Raw genomic sequence first — 24,538 nt, 5'->3', positions numbered from 1 at the left:
AATCTTCCAGGAAGAGCCCTTGGCCTCCCATGGCTTTTCCATGCCAGCTCCACTTCACGTGGCTGCCGGGTGAGTCATGCAGCCCAGCCAGGCTGGAGACAGGCGGGTCAGGCACTGCCACAAGGCTCCCTACCTCTCCTGGTTCCCTTCAGCTGTTCCCTACACAGCGCTGGGTCTTGGAAGAGCAGAGGAATAAGGAAGAGGAGAGGAACCCATCCACACAAGGGACAGAATTGTGCTGTTCAAGGCTCAGCTAGGCTGGCTGAAAGGTCCCTAGAACAAAGAGAGCAGCAGGAATGTGCCTCTCCCTCTCTGAGAACTGCCAGCCCTCTGGAAATGGGGCACATCCTTTCCCACAGTCCTGGCCCAGCGGGAATCCCCGACCTGCTCTGCCCCACAGAAGAGCCAGCCCAGGTGTGCTGCGGCAGCAGTAAACAGACTGATTTTAATGCACATAGCACCCAACATCACCACGGGAGGGACTCGTCCCCTCCCTCACAACCCTTCCAGGCCATCAGCGGTGAAGCACAGCCACCTCTGGCCCTCCAGCTGCCTGCAGGGAAGCTGGCTTGGGCTGCTTCTCCATTGGCCATGCCTCTGGCTTCAGCAGCATCCCCAGCTCGGTGAAGCTGTCGGGCTGGTCCAGCAGGGAAGCGCTTTTAGGCAGCAGAGCGGGTGAAGGCAGGGCCTGGGGCCAGGGAGCGAGCCCTAAGGCACATCAGAGCAGCTTTGGAGAGCCCAAAACTTCCAGGAGCCGGAGCCTGGGTCCCCCCTCGGGGTGCACGTCTCAGTCTATCAGAAACTTCTCACCGTCTACATCTCTCCCTGCAGAGCCCTTGCGCAGGGAGGGGAAAAAATCAGAGCGGAGGAGGCGGGAGAAGTACATGAGGATCATGGCGTCGAGCAGCAGGAGGTTGGCGGTGAGGAAGGCACCCTGGCCCTGCACCTCCACGTAGCGGAGGAAATACCAGGTGAGGTAAGCCTGGGGCGCCAGGCGGAAGGCGAAGTACATCACCAGGTTGATGTACTTGTTGGCCTCGTAGAGCGCCGGGGAAGGCACGTTGCTCATCTTCAGCAGCATGCGCACCGTCAGGAAGATGTTGCTCACCTCCACCAGCAGCAGCAGCACCGCTGCCACCAGGAAGCGGCCGGTGATGATGAGTGAGACGAAGGCAGAGATGGCCTGGGACACACACACACACACACACACAGAGCAGGGTCAGCTTGCCTTGTCCTGGGGAAAGCAAATCCTTCCCTGCCCTCAGTGAGAGCACACAGTCCTGTTCTCCCCACCCAGAGATCCCAGCAGGCACCTGAGCTTAGGGAAAACCAGTCTGGAAAGCCAGATCCCCCAGGACCAGTTACACCTCCCTGTGCTGGGACGAGCCTCCAGCTCTCCCCCCTGCCAGCTCGGCAGCCTGTCTGGCTCCAGGCACTCAGAGCCCAATGCTGGCAGTGGTCCTGCCCTGCCAGGCGCCCTTGCCTTGTTGACGCAAAGCTTACCTGGCAGCCAGGGCAAGGCAGAGGGGAGGGAAGGGCTCCAGCTTGCCCTGCCATAGCCCGTGAAACCTGGGTGGGCTGAGCCCCGGGGTTTTGTGGTAGCCCCCCGTGCTGGCCATACTCACCATGGCATGGTGCACCAGGTACTCCCAAGATGAGCGGGACTGATGGTTGAAGATGATATCAAGGGTGTCGTGGATGAAGTAGCCTGTAGGATGAAGGAGAGTGTTCAGAAGGTCTGTGCACTGTGACCCACTGTGGAAAGGAGGAGCAATGAGGAGGAGGAGGAGGGTGGTGTGACTGTTCTTCAGGTGTCAGAAACATCTCCACCCCGTCTGGGTATGGAGAGATGGCTATTCCCTGGGGGTTAGCAGCCTGTGGGCTCCACGCTTGTGATTAAGGCGGGAGGCATGGAGCTGCCCAGCCCTTGAGCCGATGGCTCGTCCCAAGCCAGCATGCCGGGCGAGGCTGAGCAGGGAGTGGGCCAAGTCCGGCAGGGTGGCTGCGGCCGTTGTCCTGCTTGGCTCCTTACCTGAGGAAAAGCAGACCAGCAGGTGCCCTGAAACACTGTAGCCGTCCTGGATATCGGAGAGCAGCTCCGGAGAGTGCCAGAGGCTGGGAGTGAGGAGAGGAGGAAGAGGGTCAACTTAGGCTCCAGGATGGGGAACAGGGGGATTCCCTACCCCCTGCCCACTCCCCAGGAGTGCCCAGTTCGCAGCATGTGCACCGTGCCCGCCACCCCCGCCCTTCCCGGTACCTGAAGAGGGCCCATAGCCCGGCCAGCACGGAGTGTGCGAAAGAGACGAGGAGATTCCTCCAGCGCCAGACGCGGCCGGGACGGCTCCGTACGGCGGCGGGCTGTGGCAGGGCCAGGGCCAGCCGGCGCAGCGCCCCGAAGATCAGCACGCTGCCGCCCACCAGCGCCGCCGAGGCCGCCCGCCAGCCCGGGCCCATCGCGCCCAGTCCGGCGGCGCGCGGGGCCGCGGGGCCACGCCCCTTTCGGACCGCACCTTAGGGCTGGCCACGCCCCCATGTGAACACGCGGGGCCACGCCTTCCCATTGGGCACTCCCCCCGCGCTGGCCACGCCTCCCCGCGCGCGCCTGCGCGGGGTTGGCGGGCCCTGAGGGGCGTGGCCGCGCCTTTCATTGAGAAGAGGCGCGCTGGCCACGCCCCCCGGCCGCGTGTGTACGCGCGTACGCGCGGGGCGGTGCGCGCACGTGTGCGGAGTGTGGCGCGGAGGGCGCCGCACCTGCCTGGGGTGTGCAGGTGTGCGGGCTGTGGGCCGCGTTCCTGCCGGGCGGTGCTGCTGAACGGGAGTGGCATTGCTCGCGTGTGCCAGGCACCGTATGTGTGGGTGTCAGATACTGCCCGTCTGTGCCAGGCGGGAGGGTGAGTGCGGTGTGTGCGTGGCAGACGTTGCACATCTGTGCCGGGCCCTGCACATCTGCCACAGTGATGCACAGCTGGCGTGGGCCTCGCACATCTGTTCTGCGCCGTGTGTATGTGTCCCCGCACGGTGTGGCTGTCGCCGGTGGTTGCGGCGCATTGTGTCAGCGGTTCATGCCGGGGAAAACATCCTGTTTGGAAAAGTAGTGGGAGCAGCCACAAACGCTCACCTCAAGACATGATGGGGGGGCTGGGACACTCGAAAGTGCCCCCTAATACCAGGCAGCAGTAAGGTGAGGCCCAAAAGGCGGCGCCGAAACGCGGCGAGGTGCTGGTTCCTGTGTGGGGGGTTCTGCCCCATCGCTGCCCCACGCTGCAGGGCGCTGGCTTGCACGAGGGGGGCTGACCCCCCTCCCCGGTGAGCTGAGCTGGCTGTCGCTAGATGGCAGCAGGGCCACGTGGCAGTGCCACCACTGCCACTGCTGTCACTGTCCTCACTCCAGGATAGAGGCCGCCACTCCTGGGTGTAGGGCAATAATCGCTTCCACGCTATAGCCGCCATCACGGCCAGCCCTAGGGGTGCTCATGGTCCTGGGGGGGGTCTAAAGCAGGTCTGGGGGGCCACGAAGAGGACTCGTGCCCCTTGTGCTGGCCCTGCAGCAGCGCAGCCCCCGACAGTGGGTGCCCCTCCAGGCTCGGGGCTGGAGGCTGCTGGGGGCACCGCCGCTCTCTGGGGGTGCGGGGGGTCCTGCTGGCATCCCCCAGTCGGGGGCGGGCAGCCTAGCGCACCCCAAACATCTCCCTCTGGGTGCTACCCAAGAGGGTGGCTGAGGTGGCTCCCGGTGGCACTGGGGTGCCACCTAAGCGGGGGGTGGCGTTGTCCCCCGCCCCCGACCGAAACACGGAGCCTCCCCCGGCCTCACACACACGGCGCGGTTTGTCCCCCCGCGGACGCCGTAGCAGCGCGGAAGTGTCTCCATGGAGACGGACGGAGCCGGGCCCAGGGATGGAGAAATACGAGCGGATCCGGGTGGTGGGGAGAGGGGCCTTCGGGTGAGGGGGCGCCGGGGATAGGCGATGGGGAGGTCTCCAGTCTTTTTACCTCCGGGCGGGAGGTCTTTAAGCAGCGTCCCCGTGGCAGCGAGGCGCTTGTGGCCGCGGCAGTGCGGGGTCGGCCGGGGGGACGTGGCACAGTGTGCGACACCCCGGGGCGCGGGGATTGCAGGCGACCTGTGTCACCTCAGGGTGATGGGCGGGCCCTGTGTTGTGTCCCCCCTCCCCGCGCTGAGGCCCCGTCCCTGTCCCCGCAGCATCGTGCACCTGTGCCTGCGCAAGGCCGACCAGAAGCTGGTGATCCTGAAGCAGATCCCGGTGGAGCAGATGAGCAAAGATGAGCGGCTGGCAGCGCAGAACGAGTGCCAGGTCCTCAAGCTGCTCAGCCATCCCAACGTCATCGAGTACTACGAGAACTTCCTGGAGGACAAGGCGCTCATGATCGCCATGGAATACGCCCCAGGTGGGCCCTGCTGCCCCCCAGTGCCTGTAGCTGCTCCCTTGGCAGGTCCAGGGGATGCCAAGCACTTGGCTCTCTTTGGATCAAGCTGTTGTGGTCTCATGTTATGCTCCTTGTAAAGATCCTGGGCTTTGCACCCCCAGGAGTCCAAGCACGTCTCTCTTGAGGAGATATATTTGCAGAAAAGTATCTGTGGTTCTTGGTGGACACCAAATTGACCATGCACCAAGTGACCAAACATTGATGCAGGTTGTGGAGTCACCATCCTTGAAGATACTCAAAAGAGAGATTCTGGTCGTGGACAACCTCAGTGGCCCTACTTGAGCAGTGACCTCGTGAGGTCCCTTCCAACCTCAGCCACTCAATGCCTTACACCTGCTAACCATATCCAAAACAAGGAGATTTCAAACCCCTCTGTCCCTGATCACCACGTTACCACCTGCCCTTGCCTCAGGTTTCAGGCACATTTCCCTGTTTCTGTCGGCCCCACATTTCTAACAAGATTTCCTGTGGAGTTTCAGATGAAATCAACATTTGCATGAAGGTTTGCTAAAAGCTGTAGGTGAGCCCTGAATCTGGACCTCCCCTTCCCGACAGGGGCCCCTCTGTGCCACGTGGCCTCTTGGACTGCAAGAATTCTCCTCTGCAGAACAGGCTGATCTTGTTCTGCCGTGGAGGTTTATGTCCTTTTCCAAGAGCTGTAATTTTAGTGTTTCTTTTTCCTGCTGCTTTTGATAATATGTCAACGGTAACTTCTCTCTGCCTGTTTCTTCCTCCCACCAGCTGTGCTGCCATTGTTCAGGAGCATTGGAGGATGTGCTGCATATCCCACCAGGACGTGTTTTTCCCACATGCTTGGCTTGTTAGGATGCCAAAATAGCAAAATCCCCCCAGTTTTAAGCCAGGTTTGTGTTGTCCTGTGCAGCTCCCTGTGCCCACAGCCCTTTGTTGTTCCTTGCAGGGGGCACTCTGGCAGAGTTCATCCACAAGCGCTGTAATTCCTTGCTGGATGAGGACACCATCCTGCACTTCTTCGTGCAGATCCTCCTGGCCCTACACCACGTGCACACCAAGCAGATCCTGCACCGTGACCTGAAGACCCAGAACATCCTCCTGGACAAGCATCGCATGATCGTCAAGATCGGAGACTTTGGCATCTCCAAAATCTTGAGCAGCAAGAGCAAAGCCTACACGGTGAGTGGCAGGGGAGCTTCTTACCCCATGGCAGCAGGCTGGAAACTCTGGATTTGGCTCACAGTAGTCTCTGGGAAGTGGCTGTAGGCAATGCTGCTTTGTTCCTTGGCTGATATCTTCATGCCCGGGTTTGCTGTGGCTCTGTGGGCTGCAGAAAGGTAAGAAGGACCCGCCCGAAGCTGGGAGAGGATGGGGTGTCTGGGCCCACTGGTGAGGGCAGACAGGGTGGCTCCTGCTGGGGATGGTGTTTGCAGACTTGTCTGACGCATCCTGAGCAAATAAATTCCTGCCTGTGCACTCCCATCCTGCCTTAATCTCCTTTCTCTGCTTGACATTTGAGTGTCTTTCCCCACCTGGGCTAATCTGACCAGACGTTTGCATCACGCTCGGTGCTCTGGGCTCTGATTCTCTCAAGTGCATAGAAGCAAAATTAGAGGCAATCACTGTATGTGTCACTGGAAAGGCAAATCCTCTTGTTTTTCACTGAGGTTGTCAGGCAGCCGTTGATGCCAAGGGAACAAAAGCCCAGCTCTGTGGAGCTTTAGGTGGTGGTGTTCCAGCCAGCTGTGCACCGAGCCTTCCTCTTTCCACCTCTTTGCCTCAGTTTCACTGCACTGTGGTAAATTTCTGTCTCTCGTAGGTGGTGGGAACTCCCTGCTACATCTCCCCGGAGCTCTGTGAAGGGAAGCCTTACAACCAGAAGAGTGACATCTGGGCCCTGGGCTGCGTGCTCTACGAGCTGGCCAGCCTCAAGAGGGCTTTCGAAGCTGCGGTAAGAGCGATGTGGTTTACACGTAGCACAGGGAGCCGTGGCCTCTCGCAGAGGTGAAAATGTATGCCGGGATCACTTCTCAGCGAGCCGGGAAGTGTGAAGGCAGAGGGCAGTGCTGAGAACTCCTTCCTCCTTGGCCTCGCCCCTGACTGCCCAGCCACTGTTTGTCTCTTGTTTTCTCTCCAGAACCTTCCTGCCTTAGTGCTGAAGATCATGAGCGGGACGTTTGCCCCGATATCAGATCGATACAGCCCTGACCTGCGCCAGCTCATCCTCAGCATGCTCAACCTGGATCCTTCCAAGCGGCCACAGCTGAATGAGATCATGGCCCAGGCCATCTGCATCCGGCCCCTCCTAAACCTCTACACAGACGTGGGCAGCGTCAAAATGAGGAGGCAAGTGACACTGCCACCTCAGTGTCCCTTGGGAGGGGTTGTCACAGCCCACAGCATGTCTGACCAGCTCACTGCCTCTGTTCTGAGCTCCAAAGAGAGCATTTTACCAATGCATCTCTCCTGTGCTGCATAACGTGCAGCTGCTGCTGGCTGAGCTTGGCCCAGGGGCTCAGAGCCAGGCAGGTGCCATGGCAGGTGTGAGCCTGTCATCACAGTGACAGTAAACAGAGTTGTGAGCACAGGGGGAAGTGAACTGGTGGTGCCAATTCCCCTCTCTCAGGTTGTTTAAAGCACCAGCACAAAGCAGTGCTGTGAATGATTCACCTGTGGCTTCTGCTGTAGCTCTGCCCAGACATTCTGTGATCCAGGGCTCTGCAGGACATTAAAGGCTGGATTTTGGTTTCGCAGGCCTGAAAAACCCTTGGCTCCAGTGCCCACAGTGACCCACAGCCGGACAGGGGGACGGGCAAGCAGTGCCAGGTCGAGGGGTGAGTTCTGGCATGATGTGTTCAAATCAGTTCCATTTGGAAGGACCCTTTCCTTTGGATGACACAAGTCAGAGAGGCACTCAGGGTTCTGGAGAGAGGAACTTAAGAGATGTCACCTTTCCTGAGCTCTGGAGGAGCCCTGCAGCCTCTTGGACCAGCACTGGTAGCTGTGCTGGCACCCAGACTGGCTGATGCTGTTGCTTTTCCTGTGGGAGGAGAGTCAGGGATCCACATTAATGATCTCCCTGTGCCCCACAGGTGTCCGATGTGGTTCAGCCAAGACAGGAATCCCACCTCCACTGTCATCCATCTACACGTGGGGCAGTGGGATCACCACCCCTCTGCGCCTGCCCATGCTGAACACTGAGGTGGTGCAAGTCTCTGCTGGCAGGACACAGAAGGCTGGGGTCACCAAATCTGGGAGGCTCATCCTGTGGGAGGTGAGTGACAGGGAACCTGGAGCAGGCAGTGCCTGTGGAGCCTTGGATGTGTGATTTCTGTGAAGGAGACATTTCTGCTCACTCACAGACCCCTCCTCCAGAACTGCAGTCCCAGCCAGGGTGTGGGTAATGCTGATAAGCCTGTGGGAAGGGGTTCATCAGTGTTCTCCAACTCAGCTTTTCCATGGCTTCTCTCTATCAGGCTCCTCCTGTGGGTGCTGCTGGGGGTGCTTCTCTCCCAGGAGCCACCGAGCAGCTCCAGCCTCAGTTTGTGTCCCGCTTTCTGGAGGGCCAGTCTGGAGTGACAATCAAACACGTATCCTGTGGGGATCTTTTCACAGCCTGCCTCACAGGTGAGCTGCTGTCTCCTGCCTTCACCTGTCTGGGTCTCAGAACCCCCTAAAACCCAGTGGGACTGCCTGGGGAGCCTGCTCAGGGAGGAGCCAGAGAGATTCTCTGTGCTGGGGTGACACAGAGGCCTCTGTGGCCTCTCATGTAGCATCATGTGGGGGTCAGAAATGGCAGACATTGTCCTCCTGTGATGCCATGCTGGTCAACTTTGTTCCAAACTGTCTGGTGTGGGGCAGGCCACAAACAGGTGGACTTAGGTGTTCTTAAAAGTCTTTTCCAACCTAAATTATTCGGTGATTCTATGAAACCTCCTGTGCTAGTTGTCCTGTTGCATTGGTGTCACCTGAAACCAGAACTGATAGTGGGGACTGCAGTGTGAGGAGAATCTCTGTCACATACTCTGTGAGCATGACATGGGCACATGCAGTGACCAGCAATGACTGGTGTCACAGTGAGGAGTCAGCATGAGCTGCTGCAGGGCTGGTTGTCCTCAAACTGCAGGAAAGCAGGGTTTGAAGCCCCCTCAGAGCAGTCCAGGAAGTGTTCTGGGTGAGAGGGGAGCATACACACCAGTCCAAGGCCATGTTTGTGGAGCAAACCCTCCCAGTGGTCCTGTGGGAGCTCTGTTTGCTCTTCTGCTGGGGGTCAGGGCAGCAAACGACAGATTCACGGTGGGCAAACTCCATGGGCACGTGTTTATCCTACCTCCCATGGCGTTTCCTGCCACCCCTCTGCTGGGCAGCTGCTCAGGGTGTGCCTCTGTGACTTTAACACCTTGACAGGCTGTGGGGTTCACAGCTCCTGCGTACACAGCTGCAGCAATGTTATCTCGGCACTCTTATCACTGCTGTTTGTTTGTCGAGCTGTTGCAGCATGGCGAGGCTGCAGTTCCCTTGAAGCTCCCGCAGCTCCCTGGAAGCTCCTGCAGCTCTTTGAAAGCTCCTGCAGCTCCCTGGAAACTTATTTAAGGCTTGTGGCCCCTGCAGCTTGTTCTGAGTCAGAGTGGATCCAATGTACTGGGAGCTATGGCCACCCCTTGGCTGTGTCACCTCTCAGGGCCTCACATGTGCCTTGCAGGGCCTCACGTGTGCCACTGACAAGGCTCCTCTCTGCTCCTACAGACAGGGGGATAATCATGACTTTCGGCAGTGGCAGCAATGGCTGTTTGGGGCACGGAAACTTCACGGATGTGAGCCAGGTTGGTGGAGAGGGTGCTGGGCGTGCTTGCTCCCCCAGGGTAAAGGATGGATCGTGGCTTCTGCACCACGTGAGGGGGCTCATCCCAGCTCCAGGGATGTGCATCCCAGGCATGCTTTGGCATCTGACCCCCTCCCCGTCCTCTCCCTGTCACTGAGGGTTTTAAAAGACTCAACCTGCCTCTCTCTTTCTCTCCCCCCCCTACACAATGATCCCTTTGAGCGTGGGGGAAGTCAAGAGCTGCCTTGTGGTTGCTGTTGGCAGGCTCCCAGCTTGGAGCCTGCCTCTAATCACACACCTGCCTGCTTCACTCTTGGCCTGCAGCTGCCAAGGTTCACTGAGAAAAGTTATTTTTCAAAAGAGCCAGTATTTAAAGAAGAGCTGTGTGTTTCCGATTGGCTCGGAACGCTGGGGCTGAGGGCTCATTGCTCCCTTCCAGCTTCTTCCTTGCCTGTCCTCGGATGTGGCAGCAGCCGATGGCTTCCAGCCGAGCCCGGGGACTGGTGCCATTTGTCACTGTGGTCAGCTGGCCCGTTTGTTCCTGCTCCTCCCAGAGCTGAGCTGCTCCCTGCTTATGGCTGGGGAGGGGAGACCAGTTGGAAGCAGCAGCCAGATCCCAACAAATGGTGCTTTTCACTTGAGGAAGATAATGAGTATGAAGCGAGGTGTCAGATCTAACAGCAGGTCACAGCAGGGGCTGGGTGAAATGTGGAGATCCCGGTCACTCCACACCCTAATGAATCTGAGCTGTTAACTCACAGCTCCTCTGCACAAGAGCCTTTAAGCCAATGCATCCTGCACCAAGCCCCTGCCTGCTCAGAGCAGGCGTTCACAGCCCCTGGCACTCCCCACAGGGGCAGGGGGGCGAATCCCAACCCTTGCTGAACCTCTTCCCTTTCCAAACTCTCGTGCTGGCTGCTTTCTTCCGCCCCAGAGATGTTTGCATTATCTGCTGTGCTGCGTGCACGTAGTCTCTTATCCCTTTGAAGACTGTTTGGAACAAAAAAAAAAAAAAAAAAAAAAGAAAAGAAATTTCTCTGTTGTTTGTGTTGGATGAAAACTGGGATGCTGCCAGCACTGTGTTGAGTCTGGGGGGGCTGGGTTGGAGGGATGGGAGCAGCCGGGCAGGCTGGGAGGTCTCGGCTGACGGCTGCTGCTCTTCCCCTGCCAGCCCAAGATTGTGGAGGCCCTGCTGGGCTACGAGATGGTGCAGGTGGCCTGTGGCGCGTCTCACGTCCTGGCGGTCTCCAACGAACGGGAAGTGTTCGCCTGGGGCAGAGGGGATAATGGTAAGTGATGTCTGTTTTGCAGAACAGGGCTTGTGCCTGTTCCCACTCCCTTTGCTGGCACTGCTCGCCCACAGTCCTCTCCAGATGTGCCAGGGTGGGTGGGTGTGGAAGAGCTGCAGCTGTTTTGCTGTGTACCAGGGCTCCTGTGCTTTGGGTTTTGCTGCTTTCTGGGATCCCAGGCTGGGCTCTTGCAGCAGCTGTGTCAGTGCTGCTCTTGGTGTGGTTGTGGTCAGGGTGTGTGCTGCCATCAGCTGTTGCCTGCTCTGTTCCTCCTGCCAGGTCGGCTTGGGCTGGGCACACTGGAGTGCCACAACTGCCCCCAGCAGGTCACAGTCCCTCCAGAGCACGAGGCTCAGAGAGTCATCTGTGGCATTGATTCCTCCATGGTCCTCACAGTGAAGAACCAGATTCTTGCTTGTGGGAGCAACAGGTAAGAAGGGTGAGGGTCTGTGCTCCACATTTTACCCTCCTGGGCCTGTCTGTGTTGTTACCAAAGGGCTCCAGAAGACATCCCTGAGTGATCCTAGCGATTTTCCCTGTGCAGGTGTAACAAGCTGGGCCTAGACCGGATCAGCTCTGCAGAGGAGCCCTCCCCAGAGGACCAGGTGGAGGAGGCCACTGTGTTTGTGTGTGCCCAGTCAGCCCCCCTGAACCAAGAGCCCATTGTGTGTGCTGACATTGGTACAGCACATTCGGCTGCTGTCACAGGTGAGGGTGTGTGCCCAAATTCTCAGAGGGGGGACACCTGCATTTTCCCCATCTTCCTTCTGCCTGTCTCCCAAGTGACACCCAGTTGTGTCTCTCCTCTCTGCTGCCAGCCTCTGGTCACTGTTACACCTTTGGGAGCAACCAGCATGGGCAGCTGGGCACCAACTCCTGCCGCAACAGTCGCGTGCCCCACCTGGTTGTGGGGCTCGAGACGATGAAGGTCACCGTGGTGGCTTGTGGAGATGCCTTCACTGTGGCCATTGGAGCAGGTGAGGCTGAAGCCCCCACGTCTTGGGCTGCAGCAGGCCCTGGCTGGCCTCTGCTTCTGCTGTGGCCAAGGCAGATGTGATGTGAGGTGTTCATATCCCTCTGCAGACGGTGAGGTGTGCACGTGGGGAAAAGGAGCCAGGGGACGCCTGGGCAGGAAGGATGAGGAAACAGGAGTGCCCAGGCCAGTGCAGCTGGAGGAGACACATCCATACCTGGTGACCTCCGTTGCCTGCTGCCACGGGAACACACTGCTGGCAGTAAAGCGTGAGTAAAAGGCTTTGTCCCTGAGATTCCTGCCATGAGGACCCAGCCAGACACAACGCCTTGTGACCGGAGCTGTGCCGAGTAACCCTGGCACGTAAGCTCAGTGTTATTCTAGTCCTTCTTGAGCTGTAGATGAATAGAAATAACTTCAAGCCCAAAATAATTCCCCTGCTGCTCTTCAGCTCTGTGACACTGCCTCTCCCACTGGGCAAGGGGAGCAAAGGGATGGCAGAGGCTGTCTCATTCACTCCCAGACAGGTAGGCTGGCCAAGCTGCGGCCGGCGGGGAGCTGGCGTGCCAGTGGTCTGCAGAGTATCCAAAAAGAGCAGCTCTCTAATTGATGCTGCTGAAATAGAAGCTGAGATTTGAGGCGTCATTTTGGCTGCTGCCTTTCCATTGTGGTTTGGAAAAGATAGCGATGGTTTTGTGGTTCCTCTCTGCTCGGGCCAAAGGCAGCATCGTGGCTTGGTTAAAACGTGCCCGTGGCGTGACCTGCCCTTCCGTTGCCTGGATGTACAACGGGAGCCTGGCCCAGACTGCTGCAGGGGCCTTTCTTCCTCCTCTGCTGGGCTGATTATGGCCTCAGCCTGGGCTGAGGGATTCCAGTCCCAGCCCACTTCAAGGAGGCTAATTACAGCCCCGAGGGGAGGAGGCCCGGCTGACGGCCCCGGCACAGCGGAATCGGCCCTGGCTCTGTTTCTCCCCTGCAAGTGCCCAGCTCTCATGTGATGTGCGCTGCCATGTGAAGGGGATGGGGAATGGTCGATTCCCCAGGCTCGGGAACAAGTAGGGCATTTGTCATGGGAGTAAAAGGGTTTTGTCTCTGCAGGAAGACTGCAGGCTGCTCTCCCCTTCCGCTGCTGGAGTCACCCTGAACTCTGTGGCAGCTGATTTGTGGGCTCCCACCTGCAGCACTGTAAGAGCAAGGACTGAATGTGTAGCCCCACTGCTGCCCCTCTACCCCAAAACTTTTCCTGTCCCAATACTGGGAGTGCAAACTCAGCAGTGTGAGGGCAGCAGCCTTGCCTGCCCCAGCATCTCTCAGCAACCAGTGTGCAAAAAAGCACTAAGAGCTCTGTAAAGAGCTGAGATTTGGGCTTTCACACAGCTCAATGTGCCTGGAAATTTCTCCAGCGAGAACACGAGATCCGGTGACACATGTGATGTCATTGCTGCTGTGATCTGGCCCCGGGAGGGTGCTGGCATAGGCGAGCTGTGCTCCACCTTTGGGGCGGCCGTTCTGCTCCTTCCATGGGGCCAGCTCTGCTTTTGACTGGCTTGGGCTGCTGCCCAGGTTATCATGAGCTGCTGCTCCCTTCTCTCAATCCCACTGCAAACAGAGTAACTGGGAAAAGGCATGCTGGAGAGGAGGAGGAGAACACAAACCTCAAGAGAGGTTTGCATTTCGTCCTGCTTGGGCTCTGTCTGCTGGGTGTTGCCTCACTTGTGCCACTGCTGAGGTCTTGCAGTGGCTTCCTGTAGGGAAGGGGACAGGGATTTTGGTGCCCATCTGTTGGGTATCAGGCATGTGTGGGGCAGAACACTTCCTGTAGCTTCATCAAGGTGGGGCTTCCAGCTAAATCTTGGTCTTTACCCTTTTTTCAGCTGTCGTGGAGGAGTCGCCTTCCCAGTGAGTGAGAGCGGCCACATCCTGCTGTTCTGCTGCCCACCGTGGCCTGGTTCAGACACTCCAGGCTCCAGAGCTCCTCAGCTGCACTCCAAAGGCAGCAGTCTGGAAACCTGAGAGCTTCTAACGATGGTTCCCAAGGAACCAGAGCTGGTCTCACTTATTGAATTGTCACTGTGAACCTCCAAGTGCCTGAGAGTTGCTGCCCTGCACATGCCCAGAGCTCCGGTGCTGCCTTCGGGGGGGGTTACACCATAGCCCTTCCCCTCCCTGGTGGAAGTGTCTGTGTGGAAGAGTGAGGAGCACAGAGGTTGTTTTTCTCCGTGGAAACTGTTTCTGGTTACAGAGCCCAGGCTGACAGCTCCGTGTCTGAGAGAGCTGTCAGCCTTTGCACAGCAGCGTCTGGAGTCAGGGCCCCAGGCGCTGTGCTGGGTGACTAAATGCAAACCTCTTTGCTAATTAGAGAAGTCTGTCCTTTCCCATCCCCCCCCTAAAACGTTTCACCCATTTATTGAGCACACTTTGGAGGGTCCTGTCTGCACGGCTGGCCGAGCTCTGCACGAGCAGCCTCCCTGTGCTGCACAGCTCTCCCCAAATGCTGCCTGGAGCTTTCCAATTACAGCCTCCCCTGGCCCCAGGAGCTCGCTGGAGGATCTTCCAGCTGACATTTGTCCTCAGGCCCCTCAGTCCTGCTGCTGACTGGAACACTGGCTCCCAGCTGAGCTAGGGAAGGCAGCAAAACACAGCCAGCAAGCATCAGTACTTGAAGTTTTTTAACCCAGATTTGTCCAAGGAGCTGATGAGTTTTCACCAGGGGTCTTTGGGGGCAGGAGAAGCACATCCATGTGTTATGGACAGGAGTCACGGTTTTTGTCTCCAGAAGGGTCGTTTCCTTTCCTTTATTTTTTTCCTCTTCTTTTCTTTTTTTAACTTACATTTGCCCTGGGCCATTTTTTGATGAGCTTCTGTCTCTGATCTGTCTGACATTGCAAATGCTTTTGCCTTTCACATCCATCTTTGTGCTGTTGCCAATCTGTTGTGTATAAAGTCAGTGCTTTCATAAGCTGGCCGAGATGAAATCTCTCTAATTATTTTTGTGATTCTTTCCTGTTTTCAATGAGGGAAACCTCGACGGGCTCTGGTAAAAGCCAACTGATCCCTCTGTCATGTGGAAGGTAATGAATTTCTGCAGCTCTCCTGCCCTTCCTTCCCTGCCTCCCAGGCTCCGGCTGGGGAAGGGAGCAGGTCCCGTCCGGCCGGGAGAGGCGTGTGCAGCTCTGGCTGCAGACACAGCCTCCCTGTTTGGCTCCTGGCAGGGTGGGTGCACGGGTTTTTCCCTGCCTTTTTTGTTTCTTGTGGAGCTGCCTTTTCAGGCGGTTACACCCTGCTATCCCAGGAAGCCGACTGGAATTCAAAGGTTCTGCCAGTCCTTTGGCACTTTCCTGTGCTGCAGGTTACAGAGACGGCTCAGCGCGCTGTCGGGGAAGGTGCTTTCCCCTCCCAGACCAACCTGGGCACCAGGCTGCTTGCAGGGCTGGGTTCAATTGCCTCAAAGTCCCTCTGGGCCCCTGCCTCTCCTCCCTGTGTGAAGCTGGCAGCACCTCCAGCTCCTTCCAGCATCAGATTTCTCTGGCCCGTGTTGTGCAGAGTTCTCAGGGCTCCCCTCACCGCACACCACATTCAAACACATCCCATAGAAAGAGGCTGGTGTTCCTCCTGCAGCCTTGCCAGGGCTGAGGGTTGGCTGGGACAGCAGCAGGCAGGACAGAGGTCTGACAGCCTTTGTCTTGTCAGTGGTGGCACCAAAATGCTGCTGCTTCAGGAGCCAAGCTCCTCCTGCTCCAGCTGTGCTGCCAAATCCAGGGGTGCGGCCCCCCTGCCCGGTTCCTATCAGTGTACTGGTGTTAGGTGGATGATTTTATGGCTTTATGACACCTTTTGCACTGCACTTCTGGGGCTGGAGGTGTTACTAGCTTGAATATTGTGATCCTTTGTTCTGGACTGGGGAAACCAGTGTGGACCAGTGCTCTTTGTGCTGGGCTGGGGGGGCTCGGGTGAGGGCTGGAGCCCTCGGGATTTCGCAGCCTGGGCTCTCTGCGCAGGAGTTCAGCTGTGAAGCCCAGCGAGATCATTTGAATAATTTAATACCGGGCTGTGACCAAGCCTGGCGAAAGGGTAAAGGAAACAAAGAGGCCCCCAGCCCCGAGCAACAAAAGCTCCTGGAACGACAAGCCGAGGCATGTCCGTGCTGCCGGAGGCAGAGAGCAGCTCGGGCAAATAGGCCACTTGCATTCCTCACGTCTGCTGCTTTGTTTCCCTGCAGAAGCTCCCGGTGAAATCTGCAGGTCTCAGGGCTTCTCCCTTTATCCTTTTTTTGTTCCTGTGTTGTGTGGGGCTGGTGGTGGATCAGGCTCCCCGCGGCTCTTCCTGCTGAGGAAAGGCAGGGCCGGAGGGGAGCGGGGAGGGGAGGTGATGTGGGATGGGGCTGCCTGGTCCCCCCGCTTGTGCATCCTAGTGCGGGTCCCCTCTGGCCACTGTCACCCAGGGAAAAGCTGTCCCAGTTCCAAATAAGATCCTGCTGACTTGGGGCCATTACTGTAGCAGGAAACAGCCCAAACCGCCTGCTGATCCCGGAGCTGATTTATTTTGATTACGGCACCTCTGTCGAGGTCGTATCCTCATTCCCACGAGGTTTTTGGCAGGAGGTGCGGCTGCTGTCCCTCTGTCCGTCTGCCTGAACCCCTTACCCCTGCCCTCCCTGGGCACGAGGCCCCAGAAGCCGGGAGAGGACTCTCCCCACCCCTTTCCCTGGGGCAAAAGGCTCCACCTTAACTTCTTTAGAAGCCGGAGCGTCTGTTTTCTGTCCCTCCAGTTTGAGTTAAATTGAAGGTGGAGGGATGGAGTAGCAGCAGGGAGAGGCTGGGGAAGAGAACAAGAGGCTTCTCGGAGCTCAGATGGGTTCAAGAAGTGACCCATCACAGGGGACAGGGAACATATCACCTCCACAAAGGGAATTGCCCTGAGTGTCGCCTTTGTGTGAGACAAATGCCTGGCTGTGATGTTGAGTGCGGGGAGGGCTTTGCTTAGGGAGAGGGGAAAAGGAGGGATCTTTGTTTGCAGGGTCTGACACCTCCCAGCCGCCCTGCCGGCACAGCCAGCACCTTCTGATGGCTTTGTCAGCTCCTGGCTAATTAGCAGAGATGCTCTTCAGCGAGGTTAGAGAAGAATAATTTTAAAACATCAAAGAGAAGCAGTAAATAATGATAAAAGTCGGCTGTTTCACGGTTGTCATCGGAGGCACAGGCTGCCTGTGTTTACAGGACTGATGTGTCCTGTCTTTGGAGTGCCATGAACCCCCAGGATAGCGGGGACCTGTCCTTTTGGCCTGAACCTTGTCCCAGAGTGGTGTCCAGGGACAGTTTTTATCCGGGGCCAGGTCACAGCGTGTCAGGGACAGTGTCTGGGTTGTGCCTATCTCTTGTTGGAGACAGCCCGGCTCCGGGCTCTGCTGGCACAGAGTGGCAGAACCAGCTGGACCGTGGGGCTGCTGGTAGATCCTGCCCTGGGGGCGTCACCGCCCTGAGCAAACCCGGCCGGGGAGCACCTCAACCCCGGCCCGAGGTGGCTGTTCCTCCCCACTGCTCCCTGTGCAGTTGCCCACTGTCCCTTGTTTTTACCTGTCAAGTTTTCAGTATCACTGGGAGCTGGTTAAAGTTTAGCTTAGTGCTCTCCATCATCCGAGCAGCCACTCACGTCTCTTGGAAAAGCCCCTGCTGATGGCAGCTCGTGCTCAGCGTACCCCAGCACAAGGTTCCCTGATGTTTGGGAGCCCCAGCGCTGCTCAGAACAACCTGCCATCCCTCAGGGTAACCCCAGAAATGAGCCACCCTTCCCCTCCCTGGCAGCTCTGGCAGCGAGCAGGCTGCCTCCCCCCGGGCTGCTGCAGGGTTTTATTTTAAGCAAGAGCCTCTCCGGGAGAAGGGTAACGTGAGCTCCTTGAGTGACAAGTGATAGAGCTCGACTTGCTCAGCGTGTCCCCCAGGAATCCCTCTCCTCTGCCATTTGCTAATTGAAAACTGCTAACATTTGGGTCTGGAGCAACTGCCGCCCTTAATGGGAAGCTGGCTGGAGTGAGCGTTGGTGGGACTAACACATGCTCACAGCCTGTCATCTGCTCGGCTCCATCTCTGGGGAAAGGGGCAAATACTCCCATATGCTGCTCTGATTTCTGAAAGAGTGACGAGGGGGCTGGAGCCAGACAGATTTGCTTTTATTCTCCCTCCTCCAGGCTCTTGCTCAGTTACAAACCGTGGCTGGAGGGAGGCTGTTGGCTCCAGCCTGGGGCCTGAGCTCCCAGAAAGACAAAGCCACAGGAGCGTGTGTCCCCCTCGTGCCTGGGGTGTGGGGGGCTCAGGACAGCCCCTCCGTGTCCTGCTGGGGGTGATGGCTGGGACACGGGCTGCTCTGTGTGACAGGAGCAGGACTGGGAGCTGTGTCCCCCTCCAGCCTCGCTCAGGGGCACAACCGTGGCCTCGGGCTGCCTGCAGGAGTGTGGCCCCCCTGGGACACCTCTGAGCCAAGGGGGGCATGTAGGGTCAGCGAGGAGACCGCAGTGTGCGCCCTCAGAGCCCGGCCCTGGCCCAGGGGAGGCCGCAGTGGGTGAGAGGCCCGTGTGTGACCTGATGTGATGTCGATGCTCCCCAAACCCCTGGGGTGGCTGTTCCCAGTGCGCTGGGTACCAACCCCCCCGAGGGCTGTGCCCGGTGGGCGCTCCCCAAGTCCCCGATGTGCTGCCCCCCAAACCCCTCGGAGGGGCTGTCCCCGGTGCGATGCTCCCCGCCCCCCCGGGATGCCGGGGCCGCTCCATCCCCCCCGTGCGGCGGCGGCGGCGGCGGGGCGGGGAGGCGGCTCCGGGCGGGGGGCGGTGGCGATGGCGATGCCGTCCCCCGTCGCGGGGCGGGCTCAGGCCGGTCCCACCGCCCCGTCCGGCCCCCGGGCGGAGCCGGGCACGGAGCGCGGAGCCGAGCGGGCGCGGGGCGGCGGCGGCGGGCGCGGGGCGGCGGAGGGATGCCGGGCTACGACTACAAGCTGCTGGAGCGGCCCCGGCGCCGGGTGCTGTGCCCGCTCTGCGGGAAACCCATGCGGGAGCCCGTCCGCGTCTCCACCTGCGGCCACCGCTTCTGCGACACCTGCCTGCAGGAGTTCCTCAGGTGAGACCCCGCATCGCCCCGCGGGCGGCCCCACCTGACGTTGCTGCGCTCAGCCCTTGTTCCGCCGGGGGTGCCCCGGCCGCGGGCCCCGCACTCCGGGCGGCAGCGGGGACTCCTCGCCGCCCTCCCTCCGCCGCCGGTCCCGGGGCGCGCTGTCCGGGGGTGCCCCGGGCCGGTGTGGAGTGTGCGGGGCACGGGGGTGCGGATGCCCCGGGCCCGGGAGGGAATGCGGGATGTCCCGGGAAGGGACGAGGGGTACCGGGGGGTCCTGGGGAAAGATGCGGGTGCCCGGGGCTGCTCCGGGCCGGGAACGGCGGCGGCGTGCCCCGGGAAAAGATGTGGAGGACCCCGGGAAAGGCTCGGAGTGCCCCGGGAAAGGCACGGGGCGCCCAGGGACGCCTCGGGCCGGGGAAAGGCGCGGGGTGCCCGGCGGTGCCCCGGGGCAGGGAGGGGGTGCGGGGCGCGCCCAGCCCGTGACAGGCGCCCCGCGGGTGCAGCGGCCCGTGGCCCCTTTCGCCGAGGAGGAGGAGGAAGAGGAGGGCCCGGTGAAGCCCGGAGCGGCGAGTTTCGAGATTCGAGCTTAACCCCTTCCTGCCCCGGCCCCGCCGGAGGAAGTGGCCGGGGATGTTTTTGGGGATGTGTGTGCGGCCACCCCGGTGTCCCCGTGCCCACGGGAGAGCGCGGCCCGGCCGTGTGCCCTGGCCGGGAGCAGGAGCCGGGGCCTCTCCAGCCCCCTGCGGTTTGGGATCCCCATCCCGGTGCCGGTGCCGGGGACACGCGCGGGGCCGGTGCTGTCCCGGCTCCCGGTCCCGGCTCTCCGGGCGATGACAAGCGTCACCCCGGGGCCTTTCCCCGCCTTTCCCCGCCGGAGCGACCTTCGCCCGGGCACGGCTGCCGGGCACCACCGTCACCGGGGCCGGTTTCTGTGAAACCGGGCGTTCCCCGGGGCACGTGTCAGAGCGCATCTGTCCCCCCCTCCCCCGCACCTTCCCGCCGGCATCTCCGCTCTGCCGGGGGGGGGAATGGCCCCGGGGATCCCCCCGAGCACAAACTGTTTGGGGATCCCGGGCCAGTTTGGGGATCCCATGGGCTGAGCCGTCCGGCCTCTCCGCGGGGCTGGGAAGGGATGCCGGGGGGTGCCGGGGGATGCTGGGGTTCCCCGCCCCATCACCTTGTTGTGCCCCAACACGCCGTGAAGGTCAGAGGCAAGGACGGTCCCCTCGGGCGCTGCCTCAGCACATTCCCTGCCCGGCCAAGCGTGAGGAATGGGGAGGCTTTGTCAGGGATTAGGCGCTGGCTTCGGGTCATCGTCCCACTTCCCCCCCAGCCACAGCACCCCAAGCACCGTGCACGAGGTGCAGGCACAGCTGGCAGCCCTGGGAAGGCAGCAGAGTGACCCCAGGCACGGGGCAGTCCCAGCCACGCGGCAGCGCCACGGGCTCCGCGGGAAGGGCCCCGTGCCCAGCCCTGTCTGGGAGCATCTTATCTCGGTCTGTCCCTGATGACTCCCACAAAACCACCTGTGACAGACAGTGTGGGCACGTGCAGAGCCTTTTGCAGCCCTTCCCCACTTGGATCACACCCCACAGGGCTGGGGTTCCTGGGGTTCACTTGCACTCGCAGCTCAGGGCTGGTGGCTGCAGGGGACATTGGCCCGGCTGGCGCGTGCCCGGCGGCACTGCTGGCTCCCTCCTGGTGTCTCACATCCACTTGGCAGCTCTGCTCGAGGCCACGCCACTGCCTGCCAAGGGCATGCAGTGATTAGATGGGCACAAGGGCTGCCCGGGCAGGACAGCCTTGTCCAGTGTCACTGCAAAGACGCCAGAGCCACAGGGTCCCTTTGTGTCCCTGCTGATGTCCCTGTGGGTCTCCCACCCCAGTGTCCATCGGGGATGGTGCATGGACATCCTTCCCCTATCTCTGGGCACAGCGATGTGAGGACCAGAGGTGACAGTGACTCCTGGCCAGCCTTGTCACAGGCCAGGCTGCCTCTTTGGCTGGGTCCCTGTCTCTACTTCACGCTGCTCCTCTGCAGAACAGGGTCCTTCCCTCCTCATGGACAGCTCTCAGAAGGAGCCCCTCATCCTGGGGGCCCAGCAGGATGGGGACCCCCCCCAGGGCAGCTGCCTGTACCCCGTCCTGACTCATCGTGGTGGCTGCTGGGGTCATTTCCTGTGGAGCAGGAGCCCCAGGGGCACATCAGGGCTGCACATCTGGCGCCCAGCTGTTGTCCTTCCCCCACCTCCCCTGGGCCCCGGCACCTGGGGCTGTGGACGCCCCGGCGCCGCCGGCACCCTCCTTAATCCCAGGGGACTGGATGGGCAAGGAGCTGCCGGGGCTCCAGATGGTGCCACGCTCCCGGAGCCTGGTCAGGCCCCCGGGGACCGGGGCCGCCGTGCCCGGCTGGGGGCCGGGGGGCTGCCTGGGGGGGGTGTCTGGCGGGGGCATTTCCCAGCTCAGACAGATGGAGCAGGATTAGAGCCGTGGCTCCCCCAGGGTGGCGGCTGGATTTGGCACGGGGTGAGAGCTCAGCAGTGCAGGGACAGCACCAATGTCCTGGGGCGGGATGGCGGGGACCCGCTGGGACATCGTGGCTGTGTCACTGGTGACGTGCTGCTCCCCAGCCCCGAGTGATCCCGAGCTTTCTGTGTCTTGCAGCGAAGGCGTCTTCAAGTGCCCAGAGGACCAGCTGCCCCTGGACTACGCCAAGGTGAGCCTGGCACACGGATGGTACCCTGCTCCAAGGGGACATCCCCACCCAGGGGCCGTCCCCGGGCTGTGCACAGAGCCTGGCACAGCCACGCCGGCCTGGCACGGGCGCCCAGGCGGAAGCAAGAGCCCTTTGTGCCGCCGGGCCGGGGAGCGGAAACCCGCTCCCAACAAAGGGCACTTGTTGGTGTGCCCGGGGGGGATCCGGCCCTGGGCAGCGTGCCCAAGGCTCCCAGCCAGGCTGTGCTGGGGGCTGTGTGCCCCTGCAGCCCCGTGCAGGATGCTGATACCCCACTGCTGCCCCTCCAGATCTACCCCGACCCCGAGCTGGAGGCGCAGGTGCTGAGCCTGGCCATCCGCTGCATCCACAGCGAGGAGGGCTGCCGCTGGAGCGGGCTCATCAAGCACCTCCAGGTAGGACCTGGGAGGATTGGGAGGGGGGCCAAATGTGTACCCCATGGCCTTCCCCATCACCATCCCTGTGCCCCCCAGGCCCATCTCGGCACCTGTAGCTTCAACGTGATCCCCTGCCCCAACCGGTGCAGCGCCAAACTGAGCCGCCGTGACCTCCCCGACCACATCCAGCACGGCTGCCCCAAGCGCAGGGTCAAGTGCGAGTTCTGTGCCAGTGACTTCACTGGGGAGGCCTTCGAGGTGGGCACTGGTGGGGGACACTTGGGGGACACAGCTGGCCAGGGTGCCATGGTGGCTGCTATGTTGGGGGTGTTGTGGGGTGTAGCTGGGATGTGTGGGCACCCCAGTGGGCTGCAGAGCATCGTGGGGACACTGTCTAGGTATGGGGACAGGGCCGGGATGGGGGCATGGTGGGAGGTGCATCGTGGTGGGGACAGCCTTGGGGGAATGTGCACATGTGGGCTCCTGGTCGTTGTGCCCTCTGGCTGTGGGGGCATTGTGTGTCCCCATCCCTGTTAGGGCTGGCTGGTGAGGGGACCCAGAGGGTGATGATACTGTTGTGGTCCCCAGGGCCACCAGGGCACGTGTCCCCAGGAGAGTGTGTACTGTGAGAACAAGTGTGGGGCCCGCATGATGCGGCGCCTGCTGTCCCAGCACGCCCTGTCTGAGTGCCCCAAGCGCACCCAGCCCTGCACCTACTGCTCCAAGGAGTTCGTCTTTGACACCATCCAGGTGAGATGGAGCCCATGGGGACCCTCGCCCTGCTGGCTCCCAGCCCCAGCTGACAGCCTCTCTGCCTCCCCAGAACCACCAGTACCAGTGTCCTCGGTACCCCGTGCCCTGCCCCAACCAGTGTGGGACACCCAGCATTGCCCGGGAAGATGTGACCACCCACCTCAAGGAGAGCTGCAACACTGCCATGCTGCTGTGCCCCTTCAAGGAAGCTGGCTGCAAGCACCGGGTGAGTGTTGTCCCTGTGACCAACCTGCCCTGGCATCAGTGCTGTCCCTACCATGTCACACCTGTGCCCCACAACACCCCCACAACCACTTCTGCCCTGATGTCTGTCCCATCCCTTGTGCTCAGTCCCATCTATGTGGCTCCACAGCCTCACTGCTGTGTTTGCCATCCCAGCCAGGTGTCCCTGTGCCATCCCTGTGTCCCCATGACATCCCTGTGCCATCCTGCCCCAGTATCCCCATGCTCCAATGCCATCTCCCAAGTTATCCCCACGGTACCTTCTCTCCTGTCCCATGTCCCCACGCTGTCCCATGTCCCCACACTGTCCCTGGCACCCTCCTGCTGACGGTCCCGCTGCCCCCGCAGTGCCCCAAGCTGGCCATGGGCCGGCACCTGGAGGAGAGCACCAAGACCCACCTGGGCATGGTGTGTGCCCTGGTGAGCCGGCAGCGGCAGGAGATCCTGGAGCTGCGCCGGGAGCTGGAGGAGCTGTCGGTGAGCAGCGAGGGGACCCTCATCTGGAAAATCGCCGACTACGCCCGCAAGCTGCAGGAGTCCAAAGCCCGCAGCAACTACGAGTTCTTCAGCCCCCCGTTCTACACCCACAAGTACGGCTACAAGCTCCAGGTGTCGGCTTTCCTCAACGGCAACGGCAGCGGGGAGAGCAGCCACCTCTCCGTCTACATCCGCGTGCTGCCGGGCGAGTACGACAACCTGCTGGAGTGGCCCTTCTCCTACCGAGTCACCTTCTCCCTGCTGGACCAGAGTGACCCCTCGCTCTCCAAGCCCCAGCACATCACCGAGACCTTCCACCCCGACCCCAACTGGAAGAACTTCCAGAAGCCGCCGGCCATTCGCAGCTCCCTGGACGAGAGCACCCTGGGCTTCGGCTACCCCAAGTTCATCTCCCACGAGGACATCAGGAAACGGAACTACGTGCGGGACAACGCCATCTACATCAAAGCCTCGGTGGAGATCCCCCAGAAGATTCTGGCCTGAGCCCCGGAGGGGGACAGGATGTGACCGGGGCACCCACCCAGGGGTGCCCCAAGTGGTGCTGAGCCCCTGCCCGCAGCCGGTGCCCCCGGCTTGGGGACGCTGCTGTGGCACCGTGGTGGCTCTCAGGACTGGCAGGGGCTGTCCCATCCCTCCTGGGGCTGGGACTGTCCTCTTGGGCAGCCCCTCCTCAGGTTCCCGGGGGTGCCGGGGGGCTGGGCCCCCTAAGCCCCTCCCCGAGGTGCTCAGCAGCCCCCACCCACCAGTCTGGCTGGGGACCCTGCAGGACCCCACTGCCCAGAGCCATATTTTGTAAACTGGTGCTCCCCAGGTTGTTATTTATTACCCCGGGCTGGGGCTGCTGCCCCCTCCCCTCATCTTCTTCTTTTCAATAAACTTTTCTTGTATTTATTACGGCCGCCTGAACGTCCTTGCTCAGCCTGAACCTCCTTCCTCTGCCTGCCGGGATGGGGATGGCAGAACCGGGGAATGCAGTGGGTGCAGCAGTGGGTGCTGGGGACAGGGAGAGCCGGGACTGGGCTGGGGGGCACGGAGAGGGGTAATCCCTGACCCACATCCCGGCAGCAGACGGGCTCAGATGGAGCCGGTTAATTCGGTAATCACCGGCAGCAGCGGGGAGGTGCGGGGCTGGGGGGGTCGCCAGCCCCGAGGGCTGTTTCTCTGCAGAGCCCCCTGTGTCCCCTCAGCCCCTCGTTAGCGCTGGGTAATTAACGCCCCGGGGGAGGGCGGGATCCCGAGCAGACGGGGTGGGCCATGGTGGGGGTTTTTAAGGCAGACTGGGGGGGTCGGGCTGGATCAGACCCCAGGTCCGTGTGTCTGCCCCCTCACCCCA

The 24,538-nt window shown here is 60.8% G+C and overlaps 3 protein-coding genes across 3 annotated transcripts; 2 read left to right on the top strand and 1 right to left on the bottom strand.

Moving 5' to 3' along the window:
- Window positions 1-559: 559 nt before the first annotated feature.
- TLCD1 (TLC domain containing 1) lies at window positions 560-2,454 on the bottom strand (the record flags this gene model as incomplete). The annotated part of the gene is made up of 4 exons (XM_083875380.1): window positions 560-1,183; window positions 1,626-1,708; window positions 2,033-2,115; window positions 2,258-2,454. 4 exons carry the CDS (start codon window positions 2,452-2,454, stop codon window positions 788-790), a joined length of 759 nt encoding a protein of 252 aa, XP_083731506.1. The 3' UTR covers window positions 560-787.
- Window positions 2,455-3,832: 1,378 nt separating this feature from the next.
- NEK8 (NIMA related kinase 8) lies at window positions 3,833-14,474 on the top strand. Its single transcript, XM_083875370.1, has 15 exons — window positions 3,833-3,941; window positions 4,199-4,404; window positions 5,363-5,595; window positions 6,236-6,367; window positions 6,554-6,762; window positions 7,171-7,250; window positions 7,509-7,690; window positions 7,893-8,043; window positions 9,163-9,239; window positions 10,410-10,527; window positions 10,807-10,957; window positions 11,072-11,235; window positions 11,346-11,504; window positions 11,611-11,769; window positions 13,375-14,474. Exons 1-15 carry the CDS (start codon window positions 3,895-3,897, stop codon window positions 13,401-13,403), a joined length of 2,097 nt encoding a protein of 698 aa, XP_083731496.1. The 5' UTR covers window positions 3,833-3,894; the 3' UTR covers window positions 13,404-14,474.
- A 3,749-nt stretch (window positions 14,475-18,223) lies between these two features.
- On the top strand, window positions 18,224-24,097 carry TRAF4 (TNF receptor associated factor 4). The gene is made up of 7 exons (XM_083875197.1): window positions 18,224-18,606; window positions 21,265-21,316; window positions 21,625-21,729; window positions 21,808-21,969; window positions 22,300-22,461; window positions 22,535-22,690; window positions 23,056-24,097. The coding sequence occupies exons 1-7, from the start codon at window positions 18,464-18,466 to the stop codon at window positions 23,686-23,688; spliced, it is 1,413 nt and encodes a 470-aa protein (XP_083731323.1). The 5' UTR covers window positions 18,224-18,463; the 3' UTR covers window positions 23,689-24,097.
- The last annotated feature ends 441 nt before the right edge of the window (window positions 24,098-24,538 follow it).

Source organism: Zosterops lateralis, assembly GCF_965231275.1.
Source record: "Zosterops lateralis genome assembly, chromosome: 19".
Classification (NCBI taxonomy): domain Eukaryota; kingdom Metazoa; phylum Chordata; class Aves; order Passeriformes; family Zosteropidae; genus Zosterops; species Zosterops lateralis.
Note: the sequence above shows the minus strand (reverse complement) of the source record. Positions and strands in the feature narration are given on the sequence as shown.

What these genes read in the sequence shown, in the direction of transcription:
- NEK8 (XM_083875370.1), top strand. Translation starts at nt 3,895, where the DNA reads ATGGAGAAATACGAGCGGATCCGGGTGGTGGGGAGAGGGGCCTTCGG. An exon ending in GTGGGGAGAGGGGCCTTCGG is followed by an intron (nt 3,942 to 4,198) that starts GTGAGGGGGCGC and finishes CTGTCCCCGCAG; the next exon opens with CATCGTGCACCTGTGCCTGC. An exon ending in ACTTCACGGATGTGAGCCAG is followed by an intron (nt 9,240 to 10,409) that starts GTTGGTGGAGAG and finishes TTCCCCTGCCAG; the next exon opens with CCCAAGATTGTGGAGGCCCT.
- TRAF4 (XM_083875197.1), top strand. Translation starts at nt 18,464, where the DNA reads ATGCCGGGCTACGACTACAAGCTGCTGGAGCGGCCCCGGCGCCGGGTG. An exon ending in GGCTCATCAAGCACCTCCAG is followed by an intron (nt 21,730 to 21,807) that starts GTAGGACCTGGG and finishes TGTGCCCCCCAG; the next exon opens with GCCCATCTCGGCACCTGTAG. An exon ending in TCACTGGGGAGGCCTTCGAG is followed by an intron (nt 21,970 to 22,299) that starts GTGGGCACTGGT and finishes TGTGGTCCCCAG; the next exon opens with GGCCACCAGGGCACGTGTCC.